The 14,604-nt window shown below is 44.4% G+C and overlaps 1 protein-coding gene across 4 annotated transcripts in view; it reads right to left on the minus strand.

Moving 5' to 3' along the window:
* The window catches only part of smoc2 (SPARC related modular calcium binding 2), an 89,993-nt gene that overhangs the window by 19,867 nt on the left and 55,522 nt on the right, over positions 1-14,604 (minus strand). For 2 of the 4 annotated variants that reach the window (XM_041866142.2, XM_041866143.2), the window contains exons 8-10: positions 4,347-4,533; positions 4,129-4,185; positions 3,312-3,394 (exon numbers count right to left, since the gene is read on the minus strand). In XM_041866142.2, the coding sequence (XP_041722076.1) occupies positions 3,312-3,394; positions 4,129-4,185; positions 4,347-4,533 (327 nt within the window). The remainder of the gene's footprint in view (positions 1-3,311; positions 3,395-4,128; positions 4,186-4,346; positions 4,534-14,604) is intronic. The other 2 variants (XM_041866145.2, XM_041866144.2) reach the window with 1 other exon arrangement.

A 14,604-nucleotide genomic window follows, 5' to 3' on the forward strand; every position in this document is an offset into this window, starting at 1 on the left:
ACAGAAGCGTGCTATATGGCAGACCAATCCGAACTCATCTCTCGGCATGTCCAGCACACTCATTATCTCAGCCAATCATGGCTAGCGGGAAGGTTGCTGTCTTTTTCTGTGGCTAAACCAACTAGGCTCGTAATTTAACAATTGTATTCGTATTTACAGATGGCATACAAGTCTGTTATTAAGGCACACATGTTCCAGAAGGCATTTCTGCCAAAAAACGCATTCTGTACAAAAAAAAAAAAAAAAAAAAGGAGACGCAACCAAAGCCTAAAAACCAACCCTCTTGGGATTTCCCCTGCTCACACCTATCTATCCCTGTTGTCCATCCATCTTCCACTAACTGTCCATGTTATCCCCCATCCTTCCTGTCCTTCATTATCTTTCCCTCTCTCACACATGCAGTTTCTCTTCCATCCTCAACTGGCGATCCCTGTCACCGGCCTATTTCACATCTCTCCCTTCACGTCAGTCCCTGATTACATACCTCACTAATCAGCATCTGTCTCCTCACTCTATCACACACACAAACACACACACACACAATGTGAGGGGTTGTGGGAAACATCAAGCCAGCCTGCGTCAAGCATTTCCTGGATAAACACTAATGATGTCAACAAAGACACACACAGGCACTGTGTTTTTGCCCCTTGTGTTGGGATCAGCAGATAGGATATACTGCTGTGAAACAAACATGGTCTCATTAGAATATGTCAAAATAGTTATATTTAACCATTACGTAGTAATATGTCACCTAAACTGACATATTACTTATATTACTTACTTATATGTTACTTATAGTAACCAGGTTTCCATCCAACCATTTCATGCGGATGAATTACCTAATGCAAAAATCAGCAATTTTGTTGGTAACATTTCCCCAATGTCGACAAAACAAAATACTCTAGAGAAGGTGGGATAATTAATTTGTTGGTGAAATAGATAATGATAATCGATGTTGAAACGCATCATGTCGAAGTAAACTTGGAGTCACGCGATGATATATTACATTCTACCACAACCACGATGTGGAAAAGCATGCAGAGTTTAAAGGCAGATGAAATAAGTTATGATGAACTACATAACCACCATAAGTTATGAACTTATGAAATAAGTTAAGTGCACGGTGATAGGCTTCATGCAAAATTCCATCGGTAGAGTTAAATGCGATGGAAACATATTGAACTTCAGTTTTTTTTATCCGTTACACAGAAACTTTAAGCGCGAAAGTGCTTTCATGTGCATTACGTCATCACGCAAAGCTTTTTTTATCAGAAAGTCAGTTTGATGGAAACATACTTCTGGTGGGAAAATGCACATTTAATTTATTGTGGATTTGAGAATATTTGCATGAAAATCTGTCACCAATTGTATGGAAACCTAGCTAGTGATCCACTTTAAACCTAATAGTGACATATTACATACATTTAACTTAGAATGACATATTATTTAAAGTGCCTTGCAAACGCATTCAGACCTCTTGGATTTCTTCACATTTTATTGTGTTACAAAGTGTGATTCAAATGGTTTAATTGCCATTTTTTGTCAACAATCTACACAAAATACTCTAAGGTCAAAGTGGATAAATAAAAATGTATGACTAAAATATAGTTGTTGCATAAGTATTCAGCCCCTTTGGGCGGCAGGTAGCTTAGTGGTTAAGAGCGTTTTGCCAGTAACCGAAAGGTCGCTGGTTCTAATCCCCGAGCCGACTAGATGAAAAATCTGTCGATGTGCCCTTGAGCAAGGCACTTAACCCTAATTGCTCCTGTAAGTCGCTCTGGATAAGAACGTCTGCTAAATGACCAATTATTATTTATTTGTTTAGGTAAGCCTAAATTAGTTCCGGAATAAAATGTGGCTTAACAAATCACATAATAAGTTACATGGACTCACTCTGTTTGAAATAATAGGGGTTGACATTATTTTTGAATGACTAACCCTTCCTCTGTCCCCCATAGATAGAACATCTGTAAGGTCCCTCAGTCAACTATTGAATTTCAAGCACAGATTCAACTACAAAGACCAGGGAGCTTTTGAAAAGCCTCATAAAGAAGGGCAGTGATTGGTAAATCGGTAACAATAACAAAACAGACATTGAATATCTCTTTAAGCATGGTCAAGTTAATCATTTTGCTGTGGATTATATATTAAACAACCCAGACACATCAAAGATATAGTCGTCCTTCTGAACTAAGCTGCAGGACAGGAATGAAACTGCTCAGGGATGTTACCATGAGGCAATTGGTGATTTTAAAACATTCAATGACTGTGATGGGAGAAAACTGAGGATGGATCAACAACATTGTAGTTACTCCACAATAATGACCTAAATGACAGAGTGAAAAGAAGAATACAAATATACAGAATAAAAATATTCCAAAACATGCATCTTGTATGCAACAAGGTACTAAAGTAAAAAAACACAGCAAAGGAATACACTTTTTGGCCTAAATGCAAAGCCTTATGTTTGGGGCAAATCCAACACAACACATCACTGAGTAACTGCCTCCTCATTTTCAAGCATTGTGGTGCCTGCATCATGGAATGGGTATGCTTGTTATCGGCAAATACTGGGGAGTTTTTCAAGATAAAAATAAACGGGCTGGAGCTAAGTACAGGCAAAATCCTAGAGAAAAACCTGCTTCAGTCTGCTTTACACTAGAGAATGGGAGAGGAATTCACCTTCAGCTGGCAATAAACTACAACACAAGGCCAAATCTACACTGGAGTTGCTTACCGAGAAGACAGTGAATGTTCCTGAGTGGCCAAGTTACAGTTTTAACTTAAATCTGCTTGAAAATCTATGGCAAGATTTGAAAATTGCTGTCTATCCATGATCCCCAACATCTTGACAGAGCTTGAAGAATTTTGAAAATAATAACGGGAAATATTACACAATCCAGGTGTGCAAAGCTCTTAAAGACACCCAGAAAGACTGACAGCTGTCATCAATGCCAAAGCTGTTTCTAACATGTATTGACTCAGGGAGCTGAATACTTATGCAACGACTATATTTTAGTCATTTAATTTCTATGAATCTTCTTCAACTTTCACAGAGTATTTTGTGTAGATTGTTGACAAAAATCAATTTTGATCTTACTTTGTAACACAATCAAATGTGAAGAAATCAAAGGGGTTTGAATACTTTTGCAAGGCACTGTATATGTCACTATATAGTGATATATTCGTTATATGTCACATAGCATAGTTAGGGTCAGAGACAAGTTTAATGGTTAGGATTAAGATTCCACAATGTGTTCTAGATAGGAAAGAGGAAAGAGACCATGTAGACTTCATCCATCCAGACCCACCTTGAAGATGTCTGCTTCTGTAATGGTCCTTCGGTTTGGTGGGATGGGCTCGGGCGTTGCCATCACACTTTGGTTGCTCATATCTGTGATACACAATGTAAAGAACTATTAATGTTGTTCAGTTCACTCATGGATAAATGAACAATGTTATAATTCATCCCCCATCTCCCCATGCAATCAAATGTCAGCAGTTTAAAGTCCCACTTAATCTAGAAATATTACTGTGGCTAAATACTTTCTCCGCAACTTGGAGAGAGGGTGAGAAGCTGCTCCCAAAACAGAAAGGGATAGTATGTGTGTGAGAGAGAGAGAGAGAGAGAGAGAGAGAGAGAGAGAGAGAGAGAGAGAGTGAAAGAGGAACAGTGAGAGTGAGATGGGAGAAAAAGAGTGAAAGAGAAAGGAAATTTTGTGTGAGAGAGAGAGAGAAAAACAGGGAAGCAGAGAGCGTGGGACACAGGGACGTCTTTCATGGCCTCCCTTGGAAAACGCGAGAGAGCGGAGCCCCGATTGCCACTGCTGTGCCATGCGTCCTGGCCAAGAACAGACTAATGCGCTGTCTGGCGCCCTGCCTGGGGCCTTGTTAATCCGATACCCAGCTCTGCATCGTTCCCCCCGCTCATTAAAACTGTACCCGCACGCATGCCCCCTCTTTGCCAGCCTCGCCAACCCCTGACCCCCACACTCAGCCCCGTCAACCCCTCAATCACACACACAGCAGTGCCCATGATGGACCGCTTAGCTACTGGTGACTGGCACTCAGTTTAATGTGTGATTGGACTCTATAGGAAATGTGGATGTAAGGGCATTCTGTATGTACCTGCATGTGCGTTGGTATGTACTTGCATCTGTACACTTGGAAGCTTCAGGACGTACACTATACAAAGCAGGACACAAAGCAGGGTACCCAATAAGACGATATACCGTTAGCCTACTGTAATACAGGTTGAAAACTTCCAGCTCCAGCCCCCTGTCAGGTGTATTGTAGCTGTACTGTCAAGGTGGGCAGTGCCAGTGTGGGCAGTGCCAGTCTCTCACCTGGTGGAGGTGCCAGGGATGGGCCGCCCTGTGTCCACCAGCACGCACCAGCAGTACCCAGTGGACGGGTGACACTGGACAGGCTTGTAGAGGCCCCCTTGGGCACAGTCGGGCACGAACACCGCCTCGTTCTTGTGCTGCCGCGCTTCCTCCTGGGCCGACTGCTGCTCCTGGTCACATGACGAGGCTGAGGGATCAGGGGTAAGGGGAGGAGCAGAGAGAACAGATCACCACATCTCAAGTCAGCGCAGTGAAGATGGTTCACCTTGGTAAACACACACCCACACACAGTATATCTGGGGAAAATTCATTTAAACACACCATTGTTATAAAACAAACGCATGGTTTCTTTTCTCTTGACATTGCTCCCATCCCTATCCATATTCTGTGACTAACTGCAGCGTCAGACCCCAGACCCCACAGAAGATGAACCAGAAGGTAGCAGAAGTAAAACAAACGTGTGCTGACAGACATGGTCACCCTGTTCCTAGCTCCTTGCCAACTTTGCAGTATTTTGTTTTGTATTGTTGTTATTTCTTACATTATTACCTACAGACGGAAATAACTTTTGGATATTAGATCAACGGTCGCTCACCAGCATTTCAACCAGAAATTTGACTTTCCTGAATTGAATCCTTTATTCGTACCCCCCGAGGCATTTCCCCTCATCCCAGGGGCTGCTCCAAGATGCCGCCGACAGAGAAGAGGAATATGGAGTGGGCTTTTAGTCTGACTCAGGAGGCGGTTATACCATCCACCGCTTCCGAGTATATTACTCGCTAATGTTCAGTCCCTAGACAATAAAATAGACGAGCTCAGGGCGAGGATCTCATTCCAGAGAGACATCAGGGACTGTAACATACTCTGTTTCACGGAATCATAGCTCTCAACGGATATACTATCCCAGTCCATACAGCCAGCAGGGTTCTCCGTACATCAAGCGGACAGGAAGAAAGAACTCTCCAGAAAGAAGAAAGGCAGAGGTGTATTTCATGATTAACTACTCATGGTGTGATTGTGGTAACGTACAGGAACTCAAGTCCTTTTGTTCTCTCGATTTGGAAAACCTCACAATCGAATCCCTAGAGAATTATTTTTGGTAATCGTCACGGCCGTGTATATACCCCCTCAAGCCGACACCGCGACGGCTCTCAAGGAACTACATTTACATTTTACATTTTAGTCATTTAGCAGACGCTCTTATCCAGAGCGACTTACAGGAGCAATTAGGGTTAAGTGCCTTGCTCAAGGGCACATTAACGTCATTTAGCAGACGCTCTTAGCCAGAGCGACTCACAAATTGGTGCGTTCACCCTATAGCCAGTGGGATAACCACTTTACAATTTGGGGGGTTAGAAGGAATACTTTATCCTATCCCAGGTATTCCTTAAAGAGGTGGGGTTTCAAATGTCTCCGGAAGGTGGTGAGTGACTCCGCTGTCCTGGCGTCGTGAGGGAGCTTGTTCCACCATTGGGGTGCCAGAGCAGCGAACAGTTTTGACTGGGCTGAGCGGGAGCTATGCTTCCGCAGAGGAAGGGAGCCAGCAGGCCAGAGGTGGATGAACGCAATGCCCTCGTTTGGGTGTAGGGACTGATCAGAGCCTGAAGGTACAGAGGTGCCGTTCCCCTCACTGCTCCATAGGCAAGCACCATGGTCTTGTAGCGGATGCGAGCTTCAACTGGAAGCCAGTGGAGTGTGCGGAGGAGGGTGACGTGAGAGAACTTGGGAAGGTTGAACACCAGACGGGCTGCGGCATTCTGGATGAGTTGTAGGGGTTTAATGGCACAGGCAGGGAGGCCAGCCAACAGCGAGTTGCAGTAGTCCAGACGGGAGATGACAAGTGCCTGGACCAGGACCTGCGCCGCTTCCTGTGTAAGGCAGGGTCGCACTCTCCGAATGTTGTAGAGCATGAACCTGCAGGAGCGGGTCACCGCCTTGATGTTGGCGGAGAACGACAGGGTGTTGTCCAGGGTCACGCCTAGGCTCTTCGCACTCTGGGAGGAGGACACAGCGGAGTTGTCAACCGTGATGGCGAGATCATGGAACGGGCAGTCCTTCCCCGGGAGGAAGAGCAGCTCCGTCTTGCCAGGGTTCAGCTTGAGGTGGTGATCCGTCATCCATACTGATATGTCTGCCAGACATGCAGAGATGCGATTCGCCACCTGGTTATCAGAAGGGGGAAAGGAGAAGATTAGTTGTGTATCGTCAGCGTAGCAATGATAGGAAAGGCCATGTGAGGATATGACAGAGCCAAGTGACTTGGTGTATAGGGAGAAAAGGAGAGGGCCTAGAACCGAGCCCTGGGGGACACCAGTGGTGAGAGCACGTGGTGCGGAGACAGCTTCCCGCCACGCCACTTGGTAGGAGCGACCGGTCAGGTAGGACGCAATCCAGGAGTGAGCCGCGCCGGAGATGCCCAGCTCGGAGAGGGTGGAGAGGAGGATCTGATGGTTCACAGTATCAAAGGCAGCAGACAGGTCTAGAAGGACAAGAGCAGAGGAGAGAGAGTTAGCTTTAGCAGTGCGGAGAGTCTCCGTGACACAGAGAAGAGCAGTCTCAGTTGAATGACCAGTCCTGAAACCTGATTGGTTTGGATCAAGAAGGTCATTCTGAGAGAGATAGCAAGAGAGTTGGCTAAAGACGGCACGCTCAATAGTTTTGGAAAGAAAAGAAAGAAGGGATACTGGTCTGTAGTTGTTGACATCAGTGGGGTCGAGTGTTGGTTTTTTGAGAAGGGGAGCAACTCTCGCTCTCTTGAAGACGGAAGGGACATGGCCAGCGGTCAAGGATGAGTTGATCAGCGAGGTGAGGTAGGGGAGAAGGTCACCGGAGATGGTCTGGAGAAGGGAGGAGGGGATGGGGTCAAGCGGGCAGGTTGTTGGGCGGCCTGCAGTCACAAGTCGCAGGATTTTATCTGGAGAGAGAGGGAGAAAGAAGTCAAAGCATAGGGTAGGGCAGTGTGAGCAGGACCAGCAGTGTCATTAGACTTAACAAACGAGGATCGGATGTCGTCAACCTTCTTTTCAAAGTGGTTGACGAAGTCATCCACAGAGAGAGAGGAGGGGGGAGGATTCAGGAGGGAGGAAAATGTGGCAAAGAGCTTCCTAGGGTTAGAGGCAGATGCTTGGAATTTAGAGTGGTAGAAGGTGGCCTTAGCAGCAGAAACAGATGAAGAAAATGTAGAGAGGAGGGAGGAAAAGATGCCAGGTCGGCAGGGAGTTTAGTTTTCTTCCATTTCCGCTCCGCTGCCCGGAGCTCTGTTCTGTGAGCTCGCAATGAGTCATCAAGCCACGGAGCTGGAGGGGGAGGACCGAGCCGGCCGGGAGGATAGGGGACACAGAGAGTCAAAGGATGCAGAAAGGGAGGAGAGGAGGGTTGAGGAGGCAGAATCAGGAGATTGGAGGGAGAAGGATTGAGCAGAGGGAAGAGATGATCGGATGGAAGAGGAGAGAGTAGTGGGAGAGAGAGAGCGAAGGTTGCGGCGGCGCATTACCATCTGTGTAGGGGCAGAGTGAGTAGTGTGGGAGGAGAGTGAGAGAGAAAAGGAAACAAAGTAGTGGTCGGAGACATGGAGGGGAGTTGCAGTGAGATTAGTAGAGGAGCAGCATCTAGTGAAGATGAGGTCAAGCGTATTGCCTGCCTTGTGAGTAGGGGGGGACGGTGAGAGGGTGAGGTCAAAAGAGGAGAGAAGTGGAAAGAAGGAGGCAGAGAGAAATGAGTCAAATGTGGACATAGGGAGGTTGAAATCCCCCCAAAACTGTGAGGGGTGAGCCATCCTCAGGGAAGGAACTTATCAAGGCGTCAAGCTCATTGATGAACTCTCCAAGGGAACCTGGAGGGCGATAGATGACAAGGATATTAAGCTTAAATGGGCTAGTGACTGTGACAGCATGGAATTCAAATGAGGAGATAGACAGATGGGTTAGGGGAAAAATTGAGAATGTCCACTTGGGAGAGATGAGGATTCCTGTACCACCACCCCCTCTGACCAGATGCTCGGGGTATGCGAGAACACATGGTCAGACGAGGAGAGAGCAGTAGGAGTAGCAGTGTTTTCAGTGGTGATCCATGTTTCCGTCAGCGCCAGGAAGTCGAGGGACAGGAGGTTGGCATAGGCTGGGATGAAGTCAGCTTTGTTGGCAGCAGAACGGCAGTTCCAGAGGCTGCCTGCGACCTGAACTCCACGTGGGTGGTGCGTGCAGGGACCACCAGGTTAGAGAGGCAGCAGCCACGCGGTGTGGTGCGTTTGTGTAGCCTGTGCAGAGAGGAGAGAACAGGGATAGGCAGAGGCATAGTTGACAGGCTGTAGCAAATGGCTACAAAAATGCAGAGGAGATCGGAATGAAATGGGCTAAGCATCTGGGAGCGGAGAGAGCAGGGCCTCCCTCACCAAAAACTTCTACCTCAGAAACTAAAATTGTTTCACTGAACCACCCGAACAAAAACTCTCCCAACTTCCGCCTTTAGAAATCAGAATTGTTGTGAACCACAGCGGTTCAATGTTTAAAGGAATAGACTCAACCCACTTTATTCAGCTAGCCAACTATGACACCATAGCCAACTAGCAAGCTAGCATCCAATAACAATAACACACCGTTTAGCACCAACACTTGGTCACAACAAACCACCAATAATGTGATAACACACTAAACAGATCATTCGTGTCTGTGTCAAGTTCCTTTCATGACGCAGCAATGATTAGACGTTGGCTAGCTAGGACAAGTATATTGTAGTTAGCTACTACAGTACAGCTAGCTGGTCGTGTTGGGGAGCTAGCAATGGCCACTGTGTTGACTTTGTTTGAAGAACGGCTAGCTAGCTAGCTGCTACAGCCGGCACGGCCGAGGACACTGCCAAGACACAGTAACTACCCACAACAACCCACGAAGCCTAGCTATGACGCCGTAGCTAACTTGCAAGCTAGCATCCATTAACACACAATTTAGCATCAATACTTGGTTACAACAAACTGCCAAGAGTGTGTTAGCACACTAAACAGATAATTCAAGTCCGTGTCTAGTTCCTTTCATAACGCATAACGCAGCAAAAAATTAAACGTTGGCTAGGACTACATTAACATTGGAAACACCTCTCCAGCGTTGCTAATCGTTACCAGTAGCTACCCGCTAGCTAGCTAACCTCGTGCTTCGATACTAACCTACAATTACCTACGGAAACCTACAATAACAACAATACTAACCTATAATAAATACAATACCTAACTACAGCTAACTACCTACCTACAATCTAATACATGGTTAAGCTTTACTCAACACCATATGAGAAGCTTACCTCCTGCTTACCTCCAGCTAGAGAAAAACACGACCTCTCCCGACACCTTATTGTAGCTGGGGACTTTAATAAAGCAAGTCTGAGGAACAACTACCGAAGTTTTATCAACACATTGCCTGTGCTACTCGCTCAATAAATATTATTGACCATTGCTACTCCCTCTTCTGGGACGGCTACAAGGCCCTCCCCTGCCCTCCGTTCCGCAAATCAGATCACACCTCCATTTTACTCCTCCTTTTTCTATAGGCAGAAACTTAAACAGGAAGTACCCGTGGTAACGTTGGTCTGACCAATCGGAATCTATGCTTCAAGATTGTTTTGATCGCGCGGATTGGGATTTGTTCCGGGCTGCCTCTGAGAATAACATTGACGTATACACTGACTCGGTGGCTGAGATCATCAGGAAGTGCATAGAGGATGTTGTTTCCACTGTTACGATAAGAACTTACCCAAACAAAAAGCGTGTTAACCCTCGCAAGGCTGCAGACCCAGATGGCATCCTTAGCCGCGTCCTCAGACCTGCTGGCTGGAATGTTTACGGACAAATTCAATCTCTCCCTATCCTAGTCTGTTGTCCCCACCTGCTTCAAGATGTCCACCATTCTTTTAGGGAAGGGCATTTTACCTTTTTTGACTGTTTGAGTACTCACATTATTTTTTATTCGAGCACTCAAGTACTCAAATACATTTTTAGAAGACTGAGAAGAAATGTGCATATGTATCTATATGCAAACAGTGAGCAACAATGCCTAATTTATCATAACCATTACAGACAACAAATCCTAATTTGTAAATTGCCCCATATATATATATTGTCAATAAAAAAAACAAGTGCCATTTAATATGTGTTTATTGAAACTATAATATCAACTGTTTAAGATTGTGGAACACAATCTTCAAAAAGGTAAAAACCTCAGCAGTGTGGCGCTTGCCTGTAGAAGCCTATGGCTGTGCAATGGCATAGCCTTGTTTTGTTAATTTTGCAGACAAGATGCTCTTATTTCCCGAGCCCTTATCACAGTCAAGACACCTATTTTATAAGTAAAAAACATTATGTAATATAACAGAATACAATAGAACAAAATAGTGCGAAGTGATTCACGTCTCGCTTCTGGAACAGTTCTTCTTAGAGTGATGATTTGAAACGGGGCTCAATTTGGCAAGTTGAAAGACCAATTTTTCAGGGTTACAAACCATAATCAAACAAAAGTCTTCTTTTCGATATACAGATGTTTGATAGAGTTTATTATGCCTGTTCCTTGGAATATTCTAAATGGATTAAACATTCTACATTGAACACTGCATGGGGATGAATTATGGCCAGGACATCTGTTTCGTGAGTAGGCCTAGACTTAATGATTCTGATGAAAATACGCTCTTTGTCTTTATCAAACTAATGTTTTTGCATATGTTCAGTGTGGAACCGGTCTATGTTTAGGAGGGTAATAGCTTAGGCTAACCAATTCTAAATGCCACTAGCAGATCGTATGGTTGTCACTAACATTAGTTACCACAACCACAAAGTTATAAACCCTCTACAGTGAGGGAAAAAAGTATTTGATCCCCTGCTGATTTTGTAAGTTTGCCCACTGACAAAGACATGATCAGTCTATAATTTTAATGGTAGGTTTATTTGAACAGTGACAGACAGAATAGCAACAAAAAAATCCAGAAAAAAAACGCATGTCAAAAATGTTATACATTGATTTGCATTTTAATGAGGGAAATAAGTATTTGACCCCTCTGCAAAACATGACTTAGTATTTGGTGGCAAAACCATTGTTGGCAATCACAGAGGTCAGACGTTTCTTGTAGTTGGCCACCAGGTTTGCACATATCTCAGGAGGGATTATGTTCCACTCCTCTTTGCAGATCTTCTCCAAGTCATTAAGGTTTCGAGGCTGACGTTTGGCAACTCAAACCTTCAGCTCCCTCCACATATTTTCTATGGGATTAAGGTCTGGAGACTAGCTGGGCCACTCCAGGACTTTAATGTGCCTCTTCTTGAGCCACTCCTTTGTTGCCTTGGCCATGTGTTTTGGGTCATTGTCATGCTGGAATACCCATCCACAATGCCCTGGCTGAGGGAAGGAGGTTCTCACCCAAGATTTGATGGTACATGGCCCTGTCCATCGTCCCTTTGATGCAGTGAAGTTGTCCTGTCCCCTTAGCAGAAAAACACCTCCAAAGCATAATGTTTCCACCTCCATGTTTGACGGTGGGGATGGTGTTCTTGGGGTCATAGGAAGCATTCCTCCTCCTCCAAACACGGCGAGTTGAGTTGATGCCAAAGAGCTTGATTTTGGTCTCATCTGACCACAACAGTTTCACCCAGTTCTCCTCTGAATCATTCAGATGTTCATTGGCAAACTTCAGATGGCCCTGTATATGTGCTTTCTTGAGCAGGGGGACCTTGCGGGCGCTGCAGGATTTCAGTCCTTCACGGCGTAGTGTGTTACCAATTGTTTTCTTGGTGACTATGGTCCCAGCTACCTTGAGATCATTGACAAGATCCTCCCGTGTAGTTCTAGGCTGATGCCTCACCGTTCTCATGATCATTGCAACTCCATGAGGTGAGATCTTGCATGGAGCCCCAGGCCGAGGGAGATTGACAGTTCTTTTGTGTTTCTTCCATTTGCGAATAATCACACCAACTGTTGTCACCTTCTCACCAAGCTGCTTGGCGATGGTCTTGCAGCCCATTCCAGCCTTGTGTAGGTCTACAATCTTGTCCCTGACATCCTTGGAGAGCTCTTTGGTCTTGGCCATGGTGGAGGGTTTGGAATCTGATTGATTGATTGCTTCTGTGGACAGGTGTCTTTTATACAGGTAACAAACTGAGATTAGGAGCACTCCCTTTAAGAGTGTGCTCCTAATCTCAGCTCGTTACCTGTATAAAAGACACCTGGGGGTCAAATACTTATTTCCCTCATTAAAATGCAAATCAATTTATAACATTTTTGACATGTGTTTTTCTGTATTTTTTTGTTGTTATTCTGTCTCTCACTGTTCAAATAAACCTACCATTGAAATTATAGACTGATCATTTCTTTGTCAGTGGGCAAACATACAAAATCAGAAGGGGATCAAATACTTTTTTCCCTCACTGTACATGTTCGCTTCTTAAAATCAGATTTTAAACCTAACCCTAACCTTAACCAAACTGTTGGTTAAAAAAAGCATTTTCAGGCATTTTTACGATATAGTCAATTTTGTGGCTGTGGCTGTGGTAACTAGTGACAACCGCAAAGTACCCTAAATGGAAAATGGAAAATATTCAAAATCTACAGCTCATTGTTGGAACACAGATATCCCTACTTCAGTCAACAAGTCTATTTAGAAATTGTGCTAAAACTGTCGTAATTTGGCAAGGAATGTAGCTTGTGTATCCCATCAGTTAGATCCAGTTGAAGTCGGAAGTTTAGATACACTTAGGTTGGAGTCATTAAAACTTGTTTTTCAACCACTCCACTAATTTCTTGTTAACAAACAATAGTTTTGGCAAGTCGGTTAGGACATCTACTTTGTGCATGACACAAGTAATTTTTCCAACAATTGTTTACAGACAGATTATTTCACTTATGATTCACTGTATCACAATTCCAGTGGGTCAGAAGTTTACATACACTAAGTTGATTGTGCCTTTTCACAGCTTGGAAAATTCCAGAAAATGATGTCATGGCTTTAGAAGCTTCTGGTAGGCTAATTGACATCATTTGAGTCAACTGAAGGTGTACCTGTGGATGTATTTCAAGGCCTACCTTCAAACTCAGTGCCTCTTTGCTTGACATCATGGGAAAATCAAAAGAAATCAGCCAAGACCTCAGAAAAATTTTTGTAGACCTCCACAAGTCTGGTTCATCCTTGGGAGCAATTTCTAAACGCCTGAATGTACCACGTTCATCTGTACAAATAGTACGCAAGTATAAACACCATGGGACCACGCAGCCATCATACCGCTCAGGAAGGAGACGCATTCCGTCTCCTAGAGATGAATGTGCTTTGGTGCGAAAAGTGCAAATCAATTCCAGAACAACAGCAAAGGACCTTGTGAAGATAATGGAGGAAACGGGTACAAAAGTTTCTATATCCACAGTAAAACGAGTCCTATATCGACATAACCTGAAAGGCCGCTCAGCAAGGAAGAAGCCACTGCTCCAAAACCGCCATAAAAAAGCCAGACTACGGTTTGCAACTGCACATGGGGACAAAGATCGTACTTTCTGGAGAAATGTCCTCTGGTCTGATGAAACATAAATAGAACTGTTTGGCCATAATGACCATCGTTATGTTTGGAAGAAAAAGGGGGTGGCTTGCAAGCTGAAGAACCCCATCCCAACCGTGAAGCACGGGGGTGGCAGTATCATGCTGAGGGGGTGCTTTGCTGCAGGAGGGACTGGTGCACTTCACAAAATAGATGGCATCATGAGGAAGGAAAATTATGTGGATATATTGAAGCAACATCTTAAGACATCAGTCAGGAAGTTAAAGCTTGGTTGCAAATGGCTCTTCCAAATGGACAATGACACTAAGCATACTTCCAAAGTTGTGGCAAAATGGCTTAAGGACAACAAAGTAAAGTTATTGGAGTAATCATCACAAAGCCCTGACCTCAATCCTATAGAAAATGTGTGGGCAGAACTGAAAAAGCGTGTGCGAGCAAGGAGGCCTACAAACCTGATTCCGTTACACCAGCTCTGTCAGGAGGAATGGGCCAAAATTTACCCAACTTATTGTGGGAAGCTTGTGGAAGGCTACCCGAAACGTTTGACCCAAATTAAACAATTTAAAGACAATGCTACCAAATACTAATTGAGTGTATGTAAACTTCTGAAATCACTCTCTACTATTATTCTGACAATTCACATTCTTAAAATAAAGTGGTGATCCTAACTGACCTAAGACAGGGAATTTTTACTAGGATTAAATGTCAGGAATTGTGAAAAACTGAGTTTAAATGTATTTG

The sequence above is a fragment of the Coregonus clupeaformis genome, chromosome 37, assembly GCF_020615455.1.
Source record: "Coregonus clupeaformis isolate EN_2021a chromosome 37, ASM2061545v1, whole genome shotgun sequence".
In the NCBI taxonomy this organism is placed as follows: domain Eukaryota; kingdom Metazoa; phylum Chordata; class Actinopteri; order Salmoniformes; family Salmonidae; genus Coregonus; species Coregonus clupeaformis.